This window comes from Arvicanthis niloticus, chromosome 11 (genome assembly GCF_011762505.2).
Source record: "Arvicanthis niloticus isolate mArvNil1 chromosome 11, mArvNil1.pat.X, whole genome shotgun sequence".
NCBI lineage: Eukaryota > Metazoa > Chordata > Mammalia > Rodentia > Muridae > Arvicanthis > Arvicanthis niloticus.
In genome coordinates this window covers 37,345,894-37,365,469 of record NC_047668.1, presented here as the reverse complement: position 1 = coordinate 37,365,469, position 19,576 = coordinate 37,345,894, and the positions used below count along the sequence as shown (strand labels likewise).

The 19,576-nt window shown below is 45.5% G+C and overlaps 1 protein-coding gene across 5 annotated transcripts in view; it reads left to right on the top strand.

Annotated features, from left to right (window-relative positions):
• Eipr1 (EARP complex and GARP complex interacting protein 1) overlaps positions 1-19,576 on the top strand; it is a 114,754-nt gene that overhangs the window by 58,345 nt on the left and 36,833 nt on the right. For 4 of the 5 annotated variants that reach the window (XM_034514625.2, XM_034514626.2, XM_076942044.1 and 1 more), the window contains one exon: positions 17,418-17,574. In XM_034514625.2, the coding sequence (XP_034370516.1) occupies positions 17,418-17,574 (157 nt within the window). Of the gene's footprint in view, positions 1-2,306; positions 2,324-17,417; positions 17,575-19,576 lie in introns of those variants that run through there. The other variant, XM_034514627.2, reaches the window with a different exon arrangement.

The following is a 19,576-nucleotide window of genomic DNA, read 5'->3' as shown; positions in this document are numbered from 1 at the left end:
CAGCTGAAGGAAGCACAGTGCCCATCCAGGAATGTATTACTCAGGGTCAGGGTTCAAACTGGGGAGACTTGAAAGGATATCTTATTTCTATGGGTGAGAGGAGTAATTCAGGCTCCACGCTCTGTCATCAGTAGTTCCTCCCAGCCTAAGACACTACATTTCCAGCACATTCTTTTTTTTTTTTTTTAATTAAAATTAGTTAAAAGGTCAATAGATCACATCAAGCACTAAATACAAAGATAAATAAAAGTTATTGTTCTTAGAAGCAGTACAGGACCACAGGTAAGCACGTTTCAGGGAGAGGAGGCAGGAGTTCAGTCTTGAGATTTCTCATTTATGGTTTGGGGTCCTTACTGTTTTTTTTTTTTTTTTCCTCTGATCCATCACCATTATTTTATAGAGATGATGAAAACATCTAAGTTGGTTGACTTGTAAACTTGGGGTTGTCGAGGTATCTAGTTGTTAAGGACAGGTACTGTTTGCTCTTGCAGACAATGTGTTGTTGATTCCCAGCACCCATGTTGGGTAGTTCACAACTGCCTATAACTTCAGGAGCATCTGACCTATTTGGTCTCCATGGATATCTACACTCATGTACAGCTGCTCCACAATATACATAATTAAAAAGAAAGCAATTTAAACTTTTAACTCAGATTTAGGGAAGTTTTTAATTTAATTGAATATATTTTATATGTCTTTAGTTTTTATCTCAGCTACTGCTTAGGATTGGGTTCATAGGTCTGGTGTCCTGACCATGTCCCAGAGATGCTCTGCTCATATGACTGCTTTACTCATTACTATAACATCCAGTAGTTTTGTGAAATTCAAATTTAACTGGGCATTCTTGCTTGTTTTTTGATCCCTGAGTTTAGTATTTTCTTGTCCATGTTTTTCACCCAATAATCTCTTCTTGGTGTGTTTTACTGATGCCACTTCTCACTGTGCCTTTTTTTTCCCCATTGAGTTCGGTTGCTGTTCCTGTTGTGCTCACCCTCCACAAAGGAAATCCCCTGTACCACAGGGGAGAAAACAAACTGCTGCAATAGCAGTAACCGCCAAAGAAAAGCCACGTACAGTTGGAGGTACAGCCCTTCGTGGTGGAGAAGGTGTGGTGGCAGGAGTGTGAGGCGCCTGGTCTCTCTGCATCTGCAGTAAGGAAGCAGAGTGGCCAGTGCTGGTGCTCGGCTCATGTGGTGTTGGAATGAGAGTGGCCCATATGCTCATCTGTTAGAATATTGGCTCTCAGTTGGTGGAATGGTTTGGTTTGGGAAGGATTACGAGGTGTGGTCTCATTAGAGAAGGTGTGTTACTGAGGGCAGGGTTTGAGGTTTCAAAATGTGTCATTCCCAGTGTCTCTTCCTCAGCCTCTTACTTGCAGATTTAAGATGCAAGTGACCAGATACTCCTGCCCTCATGCCTTTGTTCTTCCACCATAGACTCTAAATCTCGAAACTATAAACTCTAGATAGACTCTTTCTTCTATAAGTTGTCTTGGTCATCAGGTTTTAGAAAAGGAACTATGACACCTCATCATCTCCTTTTTATTCAGTCTAGGATCCCAGTCTATGGAATGGCACTGCCAGTCTATCTCAACTAACCCAGACCAGAAACTCCTTTATAGACAAGCCCCAAGGCTTATCTTTTAGGCCCTTGTATATCCTGTCAGCTTGACAGTCATTGTTCACCACCTGTCCTGTGACTTGAGGAAGAATGGGCTTACTTCATCTCATAGGTTACAGTCTGTCACTGAGGGAAGCGAGGGCAGAAGCTCAAGAAAGGAGCCTAGAGGCAGAAGCTGAAGCAGAGACCATGCTGCTTACTACTTTTTTCCATGGCTTGTTAGTCAGCTTGCTTTCTTATACCACCCAGAGCCACCTGCCAGGTGGTGACACCAGTGAGCTGGCCCTTCTGCGTCAGTCTGATCAAGACAGTACCCCACAGATGTGCCCACAGGCCCTAACTTACGATTGCTTCTCTCCTCAGGCCCTCAGAGTAGCTCGCCCATTCTCGCTCTTTAGATGGTGCTCAGCTGCAGCCTTAGACATGGAAGTCAAGACAAAATTCCTCTCCACTGCTGACCACTCATGGAGCAGAAGTTACCAGTTCACTATAACTCTCAGTGCCACCCTAGGCTTGCAAGCGCCGTGGGCACGTCCTGTGGGTAGATGGCCAGCCTCTTCCCCAGGGCTGTCTGATTACCTTTGCTTTTTCTTGCCAGGAAGTAGCAGCTGGGGCTCTAGACTGCTTGCTCCTCTTCACTCTGCCACTCTTACCCCAGACTCTTGAGTTCCTACTGTAGAATTCTGAAAACAAACTCAGAAGAGTAAGTATTTATTTGTAATGGGCTGGTGTGGGGTGTGGGGTGTTCACACAGGCCATGGTATGCTGCCACTCCATGTGTGCCACAGAATGTGTCAGAGGACAGAGGACAACTTGTAGGAGTCAGTTGTCTTCTACCATATGGGTTTCAGGGATTGAACTCAGGTTGCCAAGTTTGGTAGCAACCACTTTTACCCACTGAGCCATCTTTCTGTTCACCCTTCCCCCCACATCAAAGTTTTAAAGGACCCATATAAGTTACACTTCCTCAGAATAGAAAATAGTGTCTATATAGGGGATAAACATGTTCTGAGAGTCATCTTTCCTAGCTCAATCCAGGAGCCTTGGTTGTCACACAGAGGTCTCAGTCCCAACTGTCTCTGTGTGGCTGCAGCTTATTTCCTGCTGTGTGTGAGTCCTAGGGTCTCAGGAGGAACCAGTACTGATAGGGAAGCTGTATTCACGCTTGGCTCTTCTGATTAGCTTTAGTCTTTGCTCTTGGTGGTGGTCCTTGTGTCTTTTGAAAGTAAGCTATGTATTTAATGCATTGTCTAGTAACTTTATGGACAGTGCAGCAGTAACTTTATGTCAAATTGTTGTCAGTGTTGCTAACATCAGAAGTTCCAGTTGATAACTAAAATAAACTGTTTAATACACTAAGACAAAATTAATTTCAATCCTTTGTGTGTGTCACTAGCCTTCAGCTGTAGATGTCAAGCTGCTTAGTGGCCCTTTTTACCTGGACATGTCTTGACCTCTTAGACACAACCCAGTGTGTAACCATCCTCTGAATTACTCATGTCTGTGAAGGCCCACCTTCTGCTTAAGATATCCAGCTTGGTCACTGGCAGGTAGAAACCATACTGACTATTTCAGAAAGAAGGGCCTCATCCAGGATGTTGGGGCTTCCTCATCTTGATGGATACTGAGGCAACACAGATCTTAGTCACTGAGGGTCACCATGGAACATAGGCAGTGCATGTCAGGCCTTAGGCACAGCTGGGAGCAGAGCAGGACTTCCTGGGGCCTGTTGTGTAGTCACAAATGCTTCTCGTGGGGCCGGGCCTGTGCTGTCCGTGATTACCAGTGGGTGGAGGGCACTGTTTCTGACTGTCTCCTTGTCTGGAGAGTGTGGGCAGCCAGGTGGTCTCTCTGGCTTCTGTCTCCTGGGATTTGTTGTCAGTTTCTTTCAGCAGCCCTCCTATGTAGTGGCTGCTAGACCCGGGTTTGAGACAGATCTCTTAAAGCTGAGGGAGGGCTCCTTCTTAGTCTCAGGCTTCAAGACTCCCCAGGAAGCAGAGACACAGGGCATTGTGTAGGACAGTCCCGAATGAATACATTCCTTCACCACCTTCTTGAAGGGCTAGTGCTTACAGAGCATGAGAAGTCCACTGGGGAATAGGTGGCTGCATTTGCCTGTGCTGTGGCAAACAGGGTTGCCCACACTTACCATGTAACACAGTCATTCCTGTGTCCTGGAGTTTCTTCTCTTTCAGTAGGACCAGGGTTAGATCTGCTAGTAGCCTTCTATATACTAGAGTTGCAGGTGTCTGTTGCCACGTCTGGCTTAGACTGTTTCTTGACAGGAAAAGATGTGTGTAAAGGTCACTCACTACTTGGGATTCAGACCTTAGCATCTAGCTGTGTTTATCCCATTGAGGGTGTCCAGGTTTGCTCCCTGACTCTGTGGTTGCTGCATGCTAAGATTCAAGCATAACTATCAGCTTTGAAGGCCACTGGGTCGAGCCCCACTGTCAGCAAGTCAAGTGGTACCTTCCAGACCCCAAAAGGCCACAGTAGTAGTTTACTATTTAGTGGCAAGAATGCCCCATGCTGCTCCAGGCCATTGGTCCTGGAGATGTCACTGTACTAATGGTGGGAACTCCATGGGCCTATTCACCACCCCTGTGTACCTGTTTTCCTTGGGGATCTGAGGAAACTCTCCTCTCCCAGTGGCCGATGTCAAGCATGTAATGTGAGGTATTCAGCACTCTGCTGGTCTGTGCATTATGGTTTGGGTGTAAAGCAGATGGCAAGGTAAACAGCAAAGTTGAGTGAAGAATTACCAGAGAGGAAAGTAGCTGACCTTATGCAGAAGGAGACTTTTGGTACAATGCCAAGACACCTAAGGAAAAGAGACTTGAAGCGGCGTTGAACCTGTGGAGTAGTGTCGTCCAGCTCCAGGGGGCCAAAGAACCTGGGCCAGAACAATGCAGTTTGTGTGCCTCTTCTAGCTAAGCCATTGACTGCTTTCCAAAAGTCCATGGGGTGCAGAAGCTTGGGAGCCCCCTGACAGCCTTTATTGGGAGTGGGAACTCTGGCACGGGTACAAGGTCTTCTAGGGCTGGTGTGGGCAAGAAGCTATCTACACTATCTCTGTGTAGAGGAGCATGGGGAATAACTGACCAGACCAAAGCAGAGGGCACAGAGAGGCCTAGGATAGAGACCCACTTAAAGACCTGCATTGTGCTAACCCTTTTCTTTGCAGTCTCCCTTTGGCGTCTCTCTTCAGAGCACTAAGCCCTCTGTGCAGTTGTGCAGAATAGAGGGTACTAGTGAGGTTAGTGCCTGAAGCTGGAAGCTGGTAACAGGCCATGGGTACAACAGCTGGAAAGGGCCAAAGAGGCAGTACTTGAGGCTCTGAAGGCCACATGATTCCGCATTCTTCCACCTGGCCTTTTATGCCAGTCTTAGCTTACGGACACACAAAATAGGCCCGACTTGACCAGTACTCACTCCTTCAGCTCCTGGCCAGCTTTTGTGGAGAGCCCAAGGATTTATACAGGTCTGTAGCAGGACAGTGTGTGTGTACCTGTCCCTGCTAGGTAAAAATAGGTGGCTCTAAGGACCCTTTCAAACTGCTCTGGTGAAAATTAAGGGCTGCTTCAATCTCAGTATTAAATCTGGTCTGCACTCTTGTGTAGCAGTGGCACACCTGGACTGCACTCCCTGCTAGAGAACCTGGCTATTTTCATCTTTCTCTATAAGCTTTATGCTCAGGCCAACAGATTTCACCTTGGGGCTGGGAAAAAAGGCAGCAGCCAACTCATGATTTATGGGAGCCTTGCTCTGTGCCATTCATGATGCAGTGTTTGGTGCCTTTGACTGGCTATTTTCTAAGCTAAGCTTCTTGGGACTTTTCTGTCCCCCTTAATATGACTGGCTCTCCTGCATACCAAAGGTGGGATGCTGCCAGGGAGAAAGAATTGGCCTTACAAGTGTCTGGGCTATCTTCTCTGATGTACACTCGGGAATTAGGGAAGTAAGTGCAGGTTAAGCCTCTGTGAGCTGGATTTGAGACAGAGCCCTGCAGTCCCACTTGAGCACAGATCTGTGTGTGTGTGGAGTCTTTGGGAATTGGCAGTCTATGGTCCTAGAGGCAGTGTTTACAGGTCTAGCTACTTCCTTTCTTTGAGAGAGCTGGGGTCCTCCTGAGACTGAGGGCTTGGCTTGGTCTGTGATTTGTCTCAGGTGAAGAATGGAGCAAAAGGCCATGACTGTTCCCTGGTCACTTAGGACAGTGCTCTGCAGGGACCTGCAGTGAATCATGCTTGGAGTGTACCAGAGCTGCTGGGGAGAACTCTTGTATTGCTGACAACACCCTTTCTCTTTCACACCCACTTCTCAGCTAGTCTTCCCACTGTGAGTAGGAACTTGTGCACCTGACACCTGCACAGCAACTTCAGAGATGCCTGTGCCCTATTACAGCTGCCTGGAAAGGGACAACAAGTGCCAAACAAGGAGACAGACCTGATGATATGCTGCCATATTTACAACTCTGTCTCCTTACTACAATCAGTCTGTGTATCCCTCATACTTATTGTGCAGTCTGCATGTGACTACATCTCTGAAGCACCGTGGAGGCCACTGGAGAAGGTATTTTTAGTCTCAGGTGCCAAGGCACTCATTGTACACCGGGAGCTATGCCTGTGTCAGGTGATCGACTCGGCTGGATTTCGTCTCACTCACCAGCTTGGTCGGCACCAGATGCTGAGGTGGCTGGAGTCTCTAAAAATAGCCCTTAGACTCTGAATATGCTCATTATGCAGCAGCCCATGGAAGCCTCCTCCCCCTCCAGCTGGGGATCATACCACGTCCCCCAGCCAGGGCATTGTTAGCCCTTTAGCAAGCTGGCTGCAGCTGCTATTCAGCCCACAAAGGCTCTAATCTCCTTTGAATTCCTCTAAGCCTTTTGACTCTAATCCCTTACAGCACGCAGCACACTCTATGGATACAGTTGGAGCCTCCAGTATGCTTCTTCCATTCATTTTGCCTTGATTATCTGTTTATCTCATTAAGTGATTTTAGCTCTTGTGTTTCATATAAAAAAATAGAAGCATCAAATTGGTCTTAAAGACATAACTTAGTATTTTCTCTTTTAAAGCAGTAGACTTTTCTGAGGCAAGAGTGTCTATTTTATTCCTGATGCCAGTAATATCATGAACCTCATGATCTTGGAAGAGTCGTTTACCTTCATCCAGCCTCAGTTTCCTCATTACTAAAATAGAGAGGTCAGGTTATTGAGTGACAGTTGAATTCCTTTCTAGCTTAGCTGTCCCGTGGCTCTCTGGCTCTGTATCAACATGAACAGGAATTGCTGTGTGCAGCAGTGCTATCATTTGCTTGTATATAGAGGCTGTGCCTGGAGCCCCAGCTTAGCTGTGTAGAGGGCCAAGGTGTAGTGTCCTGACTTGGTTGTATGCAGATCCTGTCTCTTTGTGGTGGCCTGCTTCTGTCCAGAGCCTGTGTCTGGTATGCTGTCTTCTTTGCACACAGACCTTATCTCTTGTGCCATGCCAAGGCTTTGTTTTATATTGGGTCTGTGCCTGGTGCCCTCTGTGAGCTCTAGTCATGGTAATATTAATCTTGGTCAGGTGGTTACATCATAGGACCTTATTTCAGGCAGGTCTTACAATAGAGATGAAAGTCCAGTCAATGCCTCCCTGCTTATTAGAGCCCATCGCTTCTGAAGGTGGGCTTTCCTCCTTGAAAGTACTGCTTCTTTGATATCCACTGGATGTGCACTGACTGCTCTGCTGAGATGCATGCAGCTGTGGAAATCCTTAGAGTTTCAGAACCAATTTGTGAGTCTCTGTGGCATACCTCCTGTATTTCCTGCTTAGCTCTGTTTACCCTAAATTTCATCTGCTTCTGAGGGTGCAGTTTCCTGTAGTGCCTACTGTTTCCTTGGACTGACACCACAGTTCTTATTAAGCTGGTTTTATCTCTGGGCCATGGTGCTGGCAGTTGTTGCCGGAGTGAGACACCTGCAGCTTTCTTGTCTCACTGGTGTATTTGTGTGCTAACATCTTTCTGTGAGTAAGTTTTGGACATTCTTGAACCCATTAAAATTTCAGTATAAGCTTTGGAACAGAAGTTGTAATTTTTCAAAACTCAAAATAAATTTACATATACTTGACAGTCCTTTTTGCTTTTTACTTACTAATTTTTAGAAAAATGTATTGATTCACAACATTTTTCCTTTTATTTTTGAGAATATAATATAATCACATCATTTTTCCCTTCCCTTTCCTTCCTCCAAACCATTCCATATATCCCATATAACATGCTCTTGTGTACATTTTCAGGGCTGACAGTTTGGTGCTGGGACTGATAAATGATGATTTGCAACATTTTGCACAGTGTCTGATAAGGTTTGCTTGTGTCCACTGCACAAACAAACTGGTCAGACCCTGGGATGGGGACACTAGTGTTGTCCTCCATCCCTAGGCATCTTCCAGCAGTGTCTCTGCTAATTGGTTCCCTGGTTACATCCATCTGGAGGAAAGGCTACTGTACCTTTCCACTTTAGTTCCCCATCTTTGCCTGAGAAATATTTATGCTACCTTAGGTATATAAAGTAGTTATACATAGCAAGCATTTCACATTCATAAAGAAATTACTTCAAAAACAATTTTTTGGTGTACATACAACTTAACTATGTTAAAGATGAAAAACCCCACATATAAGGTGGATGTGCTCATTCGTTTATTTTCACACAGAGAATTGAATATTGGCTGAATACTTGATACTGGAGGACATTTTCAACATTTTTCAAAGTCAGTCAGTATTTTGTTTTCATGATGATAATCATCAATGCCGAGAAGACAGCATTGAAAAAAAAAATGCAGAGTACAAAACAGCAGAAGCACATTCAGGATTTTTCTGAAATTGTAAACCCTATTCTAATCCCCAGCCAAAATATATTGAATGATTTTTTTCTTTTTCTTTCCTTTTTTTAAAAATTTATTTGTGCATGTGCACATACCTGCCTGTGTGTCCAGTGTCTGTGTATGCCATCTGTGTACCTTTTGAAGCCAGAAGGGGGCGTCAGACACCCTAGAGCTGGAGTGGTTGTGAGCTGCCTAATATGGGTCTCAAACCAAACTCAGGTCCTCTGCAAAAACAGCAAGTGCTCTTAAGTGCGGAGTTGTCTCTCCAGCCCCACTTTGACTGATTTGGTTGAGACTCCGTCAGCAACTCAAGCAGAGGATTTCAAAGCCAAGCAATGCAAGACACATGCTAAGGGATGATGGTGAAAACATTTAAAGTCTTTGCTTCCCTATGAACATTTGAGGAGAATGGATGGAAATGGAAAATCCTAGTTTGTCATTTTTAAAATCAAGTTTTATTTATTGTGTGTCTGACAATGTGAGTGGGTGCATTACAGCATGCCTGTGGAAGTCAGAGGAAACTTTTTCCAGAGTTTGTTTTGTCCTTGAGTTTTGGGTGTCAGAGTTGGAACTGTGGGGCTGAGACATCTCTCCATCCTTTGATCTTCCCCTCCCCTCCCCTCCCCTCCCCTCCCCTCCCCTCCCCTCCCCTCCCCTCCCCTCCCCTCCCCTCCCCTCCCCTCCCCTCAGTGAAGCCATGACTGACCTGGAACTAGCTTTGTGGATCAGGGTGGCCTCAAACTCAGAGATCAGTCTGCTTCTGCCTCCTAAATGCTAAGATTAAAGGTGTGCACCACCACACCTGTCTCCCTTAATTTCTTATATATGTATTTCTGTGAGAGTGTATAGATAGGCCAGGAAACTGGGAAAGTGCTCATGAGAAATAGAAAATGAGGCTGTGAGGGAGGTGGGGCTGGCAGTAGGACCTGTGCTGTGAACTGGCTGGGGAAAGTGAATGCGGTGGTGGGACATGAGCATGGCCACTCAGCCTGGGAAACAGGCAGGTCCTAGCTAATGAGGCCTGGAGTGAGCATGGCTGACATTTTGCTGGGTGTGACAAGCCAAAGAGAAGAACAGTTGTGCATTATCCCATGTCATCCAGCCATACAGCCAAGGGGATGGTGGTTAACCAGGGACTGGGGTGGGGCAAAAGGGAATGTTGGTCTAAAGACACAGATTTCACTAAGACAAGAAGGAAAGGTTCATGGTGACCAGAGGTCTTTTGTTTACCTGAAAGTCAGTAAAGGAGTAGATTTTAGGAGTTGTAAAGTAATGTTCTTATTAATTTGGTTCCATTTTTTTTTTTTATCTCAATGCTTACAGAATTCAGAACATAATATTGTCTGTCGTAAATACATATGGTTTCTGATTAAAAGTAAAGATGCTGCACTGCCCCTGCCATTTGCTGGGGCACAGTGATGTTTGGTGTTCACAGCTAAAGCGATGCTGAGTGGCCCTCTACAGAGCCTGATCAACTTTGCAAAGATGGTGTGATGGGGACAGAGGTTCCTGGGTCAGTCTGCATATTCAGATTGCTCAAATTCTGTATGTGTGAATATATTTGGGGCATCAGTGCACTGACTGGCTCAGAGCCCAGGGGCAAATTCAAGCCTGGAGTAGGTGTTGGTTACAGTGAGAATGGAGAGTGCTCATTGATAGTTGATAGGGCCTGGAACATCGCTTGTCAACAGGTGAATATCTAGTTCTTGTTTCTGATGTATCTTTTTTTTCTAGTCTACTGACCATCCAGCCCGACCATCAGTCATGCCTTGAGTGTATGCCATCTCTGCTTGCATGGCTTGAGAACAGAGTAGCTTTTAAGGTCCTGTCTTGAGTAGTTTCTTCCTTGTCTGTCTGGTCAACAGTTCCTAAGAATGGATGTTAGTGCCTGTTGTGTAGTTTTAGTTTTTACCTCTAAGCTGAGCCCTCCCTGTTGATTCACCAGCTCTGCCTTTTCCTCTTCCTTAACTAAGTGTGTTGGTGCCTAAGACCCTGTATGCATGGGGGCATTGGATCATGTCAGGCCTGGGCTCTACTATGTGCTTTTGCATGTTCTCTGGTCCAGCCTTGCTCTGGGTGTGCATTCCTGGCCTTCTTTGCTTCAGAACCAGTGCATAGGACTGAACTGGTCTCATGAGTGACATGGGGCATGTGTTGGCTCATGGCCTGAGGACCACCTTTTGGTCCAGCAGTATGGTCAGAGCTATGCTCCAAAGGGTGTGTGACTCTGCTGGAGATAGGGGGCCTTGCTTCAGGATCTGAAGGCAATGTTGGGGCTGCTCCTGTGCTTGCTATGAGGTTCATGTTGCTTGCTTCTTCCACTGACACCATACTGCAAGGCCTCCAGATGGAATGTGACAGGGTCATCTTCTCCCTTTCTGAACTTTTTACAAGGCTTTTCTGGTCTTCACCTGGCAGCCTCTTGTGCCTGTGCTGGGCTGGCTATAGAGTAAGGTTGCCTAGCTCTGTGTCTCCTTTTCCATGGAGCAGACACAAAGCTTTTACTATTCTCTGGTTGTCTTGGCCTGAACCTTGACAGAGGTGCCAGACCCTTGACTTTGTCTGCATCTCCTGCTCCTGAGGCCTTCTGCATTCTCCTCCTGCCTAGTTAGCATGATGTCACCAACCACTGGTCAGTGTGATGTCTTGTGCGGTTCTCCGTAGGCCTTCCAGAGGCTGTAGGGAACAGGCACAGCTCTATGGAAGACTGTACTCTGCTTTCCACTGTTTATGTATGCATCCAATTTTCAGCCTTCCTTTTGTTTTTCTGGGAGAGAGTAGGCTGAAGTGTCTACCACCATCTGGCAGTATGAGGGGAGCTAGCAGTTTTAGAAGCTCTGACAGCACAGGCCACAGTCATGGACATCCTTCAAACTGTCTTTCCTATGGATCTCATTTTATAAACATGGACTGTGGAGATGACACAGAGTGGCCCACTCTCAGAGGACCTCCTGTAAGCAAAATCCAGAAACTTTATTTGACATTTGTTCCCCAAATATCATGGGTAGGCCTTGCCATATCTACGTGTTTGTTACTCTTTGCCCAGTGATTGACCATTCAGGTGAATGGCAGTAGGTGCTTCTGGATGTGGACTGGAGGGATTCTTGTGGTATATACTGTTCTAGGACTGAAGGTTCCTCACCCCTGGGCTGCTGTCTCTATAGTCAGTGTGGTCCAGGTTTAAGCTGGCTCAACTGAGCCCAGATCAAAGCTGCTTTCTCTCAGCTTTCTGCTCACCCACTCTCGCCCTTTCAGTGTCTCTGTCTGTACACATATGTACATGCATGTTAGGCAGGGAATACTGCTTTTGGATGCCTGTCTGTGTGCTCCTGGGGGAGACGCCTCCTTTTCATGCCCTCAGTTTTCCTCTGGTCCATCGATGTGCTCAGGCCTTTCCTGACTTTTGGAGTCTACACATGGCCACTAGAGGAAGGGGCAGGCTTAACTGCCAGATGGTTGGAAGTTGCAGCAAAGCTCGAGCAGGCTCTCTTAAGATGGGGAGTGCTGGGTCATCTGGTGTTTTGGAAGTGTGTGTGTTGTTTTCTCACTCTTCAGCCTGTGAGAGATCTGGTTCTTCAACTCTTCACATACTCACAGTTGTCTTTTCTGCATTAGGCATTTACTGTCCTGGTGGGTCTGGTGTGTCTTCAGTCTTATTTTGCAGTTCTCTCGTTACTGACGGTGTTGAGCATTGTTCCTAGAACATGCTGATCATTTATACATCTTCATTGCTCAGGTGTCTCATTCAGTCTGACACCCATTGTTTAAAATGTGCTGTCTGTTTTATGATTGACTTGAAAGGTTCTTTATAACTTCAGGACACAGCCCTTAGTAGGTTATATGTAGTACAATGTTTCTCCCTTTTTTTGCTTTTCCTTCTTTGTTTTGCTTTGTTTTTTTTGTTTTTTTTTTTAGATTTATTTATTTTATGTATGTGAGTACACTGTCCTGTCACTGTCTTCAGACACACCAGAAGAGGGCATCAGATTTCATTACAGATGGTTGTGAGCTACCATGTGGTTGCTGGGAATTGAACTCAGGACCTTTGGAAGAGCAGTCAGCGCTCTTAGCCACTGAGAGATTCTCCAGCCCGTTTTGCTTCGTTTTTAATATAGTTGTATTTTATTTTGTTGAAGTTCAAATAATAGTGTATTTTGGTGAGTAGATATCTTAATTTTAATGTTGCTCGTTGTCCATCTTTTCCCTAGTGGCCAGTGCTCCTCTGCTGTTGAAGAACTGTGCTGGCCTCAGGTTGTGAGGGTGTTAAATGTGTGCCTGACGCACACAGCTGCCCTGGCTCCTCGTGCACCTTCATATTCAGTTGTCCTCTAAGCTTAGCGTTTGGGACTGTTATGGAAGGGTGAAGGGTGCCTTTTTCTTTTTCTTTATTTAACTTTTATTTATGTATGTGACTATACTGTAGCTGTCTTCAGAAGGTGGCATCAGATCCCACTACAGATGGTTGTGAGCCACCATGTGGATGCTGGGAATTGAACTCAGGACCTCTGGAAGAGCAGTCAGTTCTCTAAACCACTGAGCCATCTCTCCAGCCCTGGGTACCTTTTTTATATGGATACAAAACTGACTTATCATTTGCTGAAAGACCTTTGTATACTCTCATACAGAGGAATTTTGGCTGAACATCAAGTGACTGTACTGTCAGAAGTCCCTTCTGGACTCTTGTCCTCCTCTGGACCACTTGGCCATCTGTACCCACAGAAAACTAATGTCTGGCTTGTAAATCACCTCATTTTGTTCTCCATTCCAAGATGGTTGGGTGTCTGGGTGTGCACATTCTCATGAAGGTTCTTTGGTTTTGTTGTTGTTGTTTTGTTTTGTTTTTGTCCCCCCCCCCCCAAGACAGTGTTTCTCTGTGTAGCCCTGGCTGTCCTGGAACTCATTCTGTAGATCAGGCTGGACTGGACCTCAAAGGTGTGCCTGCCTCTGCCTCCCAAGTACTGAGATTAAAGGTGTGAGCCACCACTGGCCAACTCTCATTCAGGTTCTTGATTTCTACTCCCCATAAATTTTAGACAGTGGTGAGTGAGTTTCCATCCATGAACATGGCCTTTTCCATCATTTGTTTGCTTATTTGGTTTTTCTTATCAGTGTTGTTTAAACACACACACACACACACACACACAAACACACACACACACACACACACACGTTTTTAGTTAGAATATTATTTGACACTAAACATTTTAGTGCCTTTAAAAAGATTTTTATTATTTTTAGTTATGTGTGTATAGGTGTCTGTAAGTATGTACACATGTGTGCAGGTAACTGTAGAGGCTAGAGGTACAGGTGGTTGTGAGCTGCTTGACATGGGTGCTGGGGACTGAACTCAGTCCGGTTCTTTGGAGAAGTGCTATTCTGCTTTTAACTGTGAGCCATCGCTGTAGCCCTTAGTGCTGTTCTTCAGCATAATTTTAAATCTTTAGTTTTGTTGTGATAACCAGTAGATAGACAGCTGAGTTTCATGCTGCTGTTCAGATGCTTTGCTCCTCAGTGTAATGCAGATTCATGTGCATTTTCTAGCTAGCAATGGCAGTGTGATTTTTTCTTTTCCTGTCTCCACACAGATGAGGCAGCTCTCCCTTTAGCATGTTAAGTGGCCTTGGCAGTTGTGAAGCTGCCCCGTCCATTCTCAGAGGCAGCTTTACACTTTATCCACAACACTCACATTTCTGTAGGACAGTCTTGTGCTTCCAGCTCTCTCCTCCTCCACGTTTCCATCCCATTGTCTTTGCCTTCCCCTGTGAGTAAATCTGCTTCCAATTCTAGCCTTCAAAGAGTGTTGCTGAAACAACACTGAATTGTATTGGTTGTTTCTGTATTTTTGAGGATCATACTTTTTTTCCCCTTTAGCTTGTTAATGCGATAAATTAGATTGCTTAATTCAGAATCAACTTCATTTCCTTATTTATTTTTAATTATTTTATTCAAGTGTTCATTCATTCATGTGTGTTGCTGACACACTTATACAGTGTATATGGGAAGATCAGAGGAGGTATATGCAGGAGCTGATTCTTCTATTCTGTGGGTTCTGAGAATTGAACTCAGGTTTCTAGACTTGGAGGCAAGTGCCTTTACCCATTAAGCCGTCTTCTGGCCCAACCTCATTTCCATGTGATGCTATTTGTATACACCACTGAACTTTATTTATTATCATTTTTATATCTATATTAGTGAGGTGGGGCCATAGGATATCTTACATAAGAATCTTATTATCTAGATTTCTGCTATTAAGTAGGTAGTCTTCCTCCGTCCACCCTCTTCGGTTCTCTCACCCTCCTCATTCCTCCTTCCCTCTCTTCCTCCTTCCTTTTCTCCTGCCCTTCTTCCCCCTTTCCTTTCTTTCCATTCCCAGATATGATCTCACTATGTAGGACAGCAAATTTTGAATTTTTCAGTCTTTTTCCTTCTATTTTGTAAGTACTGGGGTTATAGGCAGGAACTATCATACCTGATATTCTGTCTGTTGTTTACATTTTAAATGCTTGGAAAATCTGTGGTGTAATTAGCTGAGCTTAGTGGTTTCTGTGTTAGAATTAATTTTTCATTCATTCATTTACTTATTTGGTGTGTGTGTGCGTGTGTGTGCGTGCATGTGTGTGTATGCATGTGTGTGTGTGTGCGCGCGTGAGCACGCGTGCACATGTATAGATATGGAGATGAGAAGACAATTTGTAGGAGTTGAATCTCTTTTACTACCATGTAGGTCTCAAGGATTGAATTCAGGCCTCAAGAATTCAGTCTCAGGCTCGAGGCCCAGAGTCTTTACCAACTGACCATCTCTCCAGGCCTTAAATAGTCAGAAAGTTTTATTTCTTTTGTTAATTCTGTTAAATGTTGCTCTTTTTATGAATTTACTATTTCATTTGAATTCTAGGCATTTGTAAAATGAATTTAGCATCTCTGTGTGATGCTTTACAGTGTTTGTATCTGTTGTGACATCACCTTTCCCCCTAAGATACTACCAGCCTGTGCCAGCCTTTATCGCTGCTCTAAGAACACATAGCTGGCCTTGTTCTTGTTTGGGTTTTGTGTATATTTCTTGTTTGTGCCAAGACAGGACCTTTCTATATAGCACATAGTGTTTCTGCCTCAGCCTTTCTGATGGAGGGATTGCAGGCCTAACCTGTTCTTTTGTTTACCCAGTTTCCGTAGGCAGCCAGGTGCTGCCAGTGCAAGTCTGAATGATGTGAACAAGCTTGCTCTAAGCCTTCACACTGCTGCATGGAGTCAGTTTGCTTGTATGTGAAGTCATTTGGCACTGAGCCATCTGCTTTCCATCTTCTATATGTCTGTCCATGTGGGTATATGTCTTTAAAACAAAATAGGACACACACACACACACACACACACACACGCAAGAATAATAAAACAAAAGAAAACAGAAACAGATCCTTTTTGTTTCATAAGGAGTGATACGGGATGGTATGGTAACTGAAGCAAGTGCATAGTCTATCAACAGTATTACCTTGATGGTTCCACAGTTGCTCTCTGTAGTGTCAAGGTAGGCTCAGGTGTGGCTATTAACTCAGGCTAATAATACAGGGTAAACAGAGAGGAAGGACATTCAGTAAGCAGAGTCGACCTGCCGGCTGGTATGGGCTTTGAAGGGAGAGAGCTTATTTGAAAGTGGAATTACTATGGCACAAACACAGTTTCATTACTTACTGACTTGACCAAGGACTCTGGTGAGCAGCCGGGGTAAGACAGATGATCGCTCCACAGAGCATCTGTTTCCACACCAGGGACCTGACCTAGAGGACTTCACAGAACAACTGCTTGGACATCTCTCGACCCTGCCACCACCCCATCCCCCACCCTTGTTACTCCACAGAGCAGTTGCTTTCCCACTGGGGCTCTGTCCCCCAGTGACTCCACAGAGCAGATTCCATACCAGGGACTGTTCACTGAGGTAATCTTTAAGGCCAAAGGATGCTGTTTGGCACATTTTCAGTGAGCGGTAGTGCTGCAATCCCAGTACCTGGGAAGTGGAACCTGAGTGATCAGGAGTTCAAAACCATCCTTGGTTATAGAGATAGTTCAAAGCCTGCCTGGGCTACATGAGACTGCCTCAGAAAACAGAAACAACAAAAAAATCCAAGTCAAACTAAAACCAAATGTAAAGAAAAATTTAAAAGTATATCTCAAAATCTAATTAAAATCATGTTTTTAAACACCTTGTCTTCTAAGATATTTTCTAGAGTGCCCAAGACCTGTCCTGGCAGGTGCTCGGAGACTGAGTCCATCTCCAGATGGACTGTCTACATGTCTGTCTACATGTGACTTCTCAGGGTGCTCTAAGAATCCAGATCCCTGAAGTACCTTTAAAATACTGGTGTCCAGGATCTGAGAAAGATAGGAAGGCACCTGCAGTGGGAACTGGGAGGGCAGGCCATGCTCACGGAGGACACTGTGCAGGTGCCCTTGGGTCCTGGCTGTTCTCTTCCCACACACTAGCTTGTTCTGAGGAACACACATGGATTTCAGCTTGTAGCACTTCTAAGTAGTCCTGCCCTCTTGGCCCACAGTCATTTCAGGCAAACTAAGGCAGAACATTTGATATTAAAGAACATCTTAGTGTTTAACATTTGTTTGTGATCTCATGAAGCTATGAAGAGAAACCCCAAGTATGGCCTGGCAATTATGGCAGTGCCTTTATCTTGTTCCCTTTCTTAAAAACCACTGTCAAAGAACAGGATAAAACTGAGTTTGAGGAGGTTAAGTTCTCTAAAGCAGAGTGATGGCTTACCAGCCAGGGATGGTGGGTTCCCTGCTGCTCAGGTTGGGTGGACTGCATTTTGCTACCTGCATGTCAGTATTTCCGGGAGCAGTGTGCCCTGCTTACAGGTTGGTGTAAGTGTTTAGTGTATGTGGACGGAGCTCTGCTGACATTTTTCTTTTGCTTAGCTTCAGACAGCCGAGTCCAGGCGTGTGCAGCTGTGTGGAGGATGCCCAAGGAATTAGAATCCGGTAGCCACGAGTCCCCTGACGACCCTGCAAGTACTGCTCAGACCCTGGAGCTGCTCTGTCACCTTGACAACGCAGCCCAAGGCAACGTGGCCTGGTAGGATGCTGCATATTTCATACACGGGGAAGAAGCCTAAAGGCTGCTCAGGTGCTGTGTGTGCACAGCTTCCTTCACTTCATCCAATTTCTCCCTCCTTGCTCCCCACTTCTGCTACTCTTTCTCTGTGATGTTTATACTTGCTTGTCACTTTTAGTCCCAGGTGTTTTCTAGGTTACAGTTACAGAACACCTCCCACCAAGTGTATTGAAGAACACATGTTCCACCCTTTCCCTCTTCCAAATCGCATTCCAAATCTGCAGTCACCTGGCAGAATAATAGATTAGCCTGGCCTCATATAGCATTTATAACATTCACCTATTGCCTTAGCTTCAAAGACACAACTTTCTTTTCCTGTGGACTCCATGGTAAGGTAGGATACACCTGGCAGTGTCCCCAGGTCCCTCCATCTTTCTGTCCTTTCCTTTTATTTCCTGTCAATCCTGTGGCATGTGTGGAGATGAAGAAATGTGATTACCATTTGTGGGGCTCCTGGGCAGTTTCTCTCTATGTGGTTAGAAGTTGGCTTTACTACCCAGGCCCTTCATACAGGGGCCATAGCTTCAGACATCACTGCATGTCTGTTCTCAGCAGGAATCATCTCTTTACTTGGTATCGTACACTTCAGTGTGATTGCCCATGCCCACATGTACATTTCTATGAGGAGACATGGGTCCCCTGTAAGTGGTCAGCTGACCAGATTAAATAAATTCAACTCAGCAAACTGTATTAAATAGCTGTTGCATACACTTTGTCAGGGTTCAAGGATGAGGGATGAATGTCAAGGGTCCTGATTTTAAGGAGTCATGGTCCCTAGGGGACACCCTGAGCACAACAGCCTGCCATGGTCTGTAACATTCCCTGGGTGTCATGAGCGTGTACTGTGCCCCAACAGGAAGCGGTGAGTCATGTTTGCTAGAGGACTCACCTGGAGAGAGCATTCAGAACTGGGCACCAATTTGGAAGTGAGACCGGTCTGTCACTGTCTGTCACAGTCAAGCTATGTGGAGCTCTTGTGGCTTCAGTGCTAGCCCTTGGGGATTTGTTTGCATGGCTGCTGTTTCTACTTGGTCAGTAGCCGTTTGCTTGTCCAGAGGAGCTCTTTGTACTGACATCACTGAGTCTCACAGGCAAGGGGAAGCCAGTGCGTTGTTAAACTGCAGGCGTGAACACTTGTGTGCTGCCACTCTACTGCTTGAGTACAGAGTCTGTGCGTTATGGACTCTCTTGCAGAGTTTATGCCACACAGTGATTGTGTTACCAGATCAAGCAGGCCTTGGTGTGTGGCCATGGTTGTCATGTATATGCGTGTCTCTTGAGGCACAGCATCACTAGGGAGCTGTGGCAGGTGAGCTGTCACTTAGAGAGGGTCAGTCCTATCCAGAAAGTTTCCAGCTTACCTGGGGATGAGGCACCTGAAGGTGGCTTCCTTGACTTCCAGCATGCAAGTACTCCCGTTATACACTACTCAGAAGGGTGTGGCACACCTGTGTGCTTTGTAGGAAACTGGGTCATAAAGTGCTTATCCAGTTGCCTTCTGCCTGTGAACACACTACAATGGCGTGTGGTGGCTGGCTGTCCTCAGATTCATCTGGAGTGCTCTTGAGTTTGACCTTGGTGTTATTGTTCAAAATAGCTCACCCTCTTTTTGGTTTTCAGTGCATCCTTGCACACTTTTCTCACATTTGCTTGTTTTACTTGAAAGTAATTACAGTCCCACTAGCAGTTATAGAAACGACCTGGGAGCCCTGTGCACCCTTCACTTGGGTTCCTATGGTAATGCATGACAGCAGAACACTAGTGACTCCACTATCACTGGAAGTTTCACAGACAACCTGTGCTTATATGTGGGAGTTCAGGTCCCAGTATCCCAGTATTGTCTCTGCTGCTGCTTGTGCCCTACAGGTCAGACGTGTGTCTGACCCTCCACTAAGAGAACAAGTCAGGGACCTCACTCCTTGAGGCCATCTCAGCAGAACAGCTTGTCCTTGAACAGTCTGAT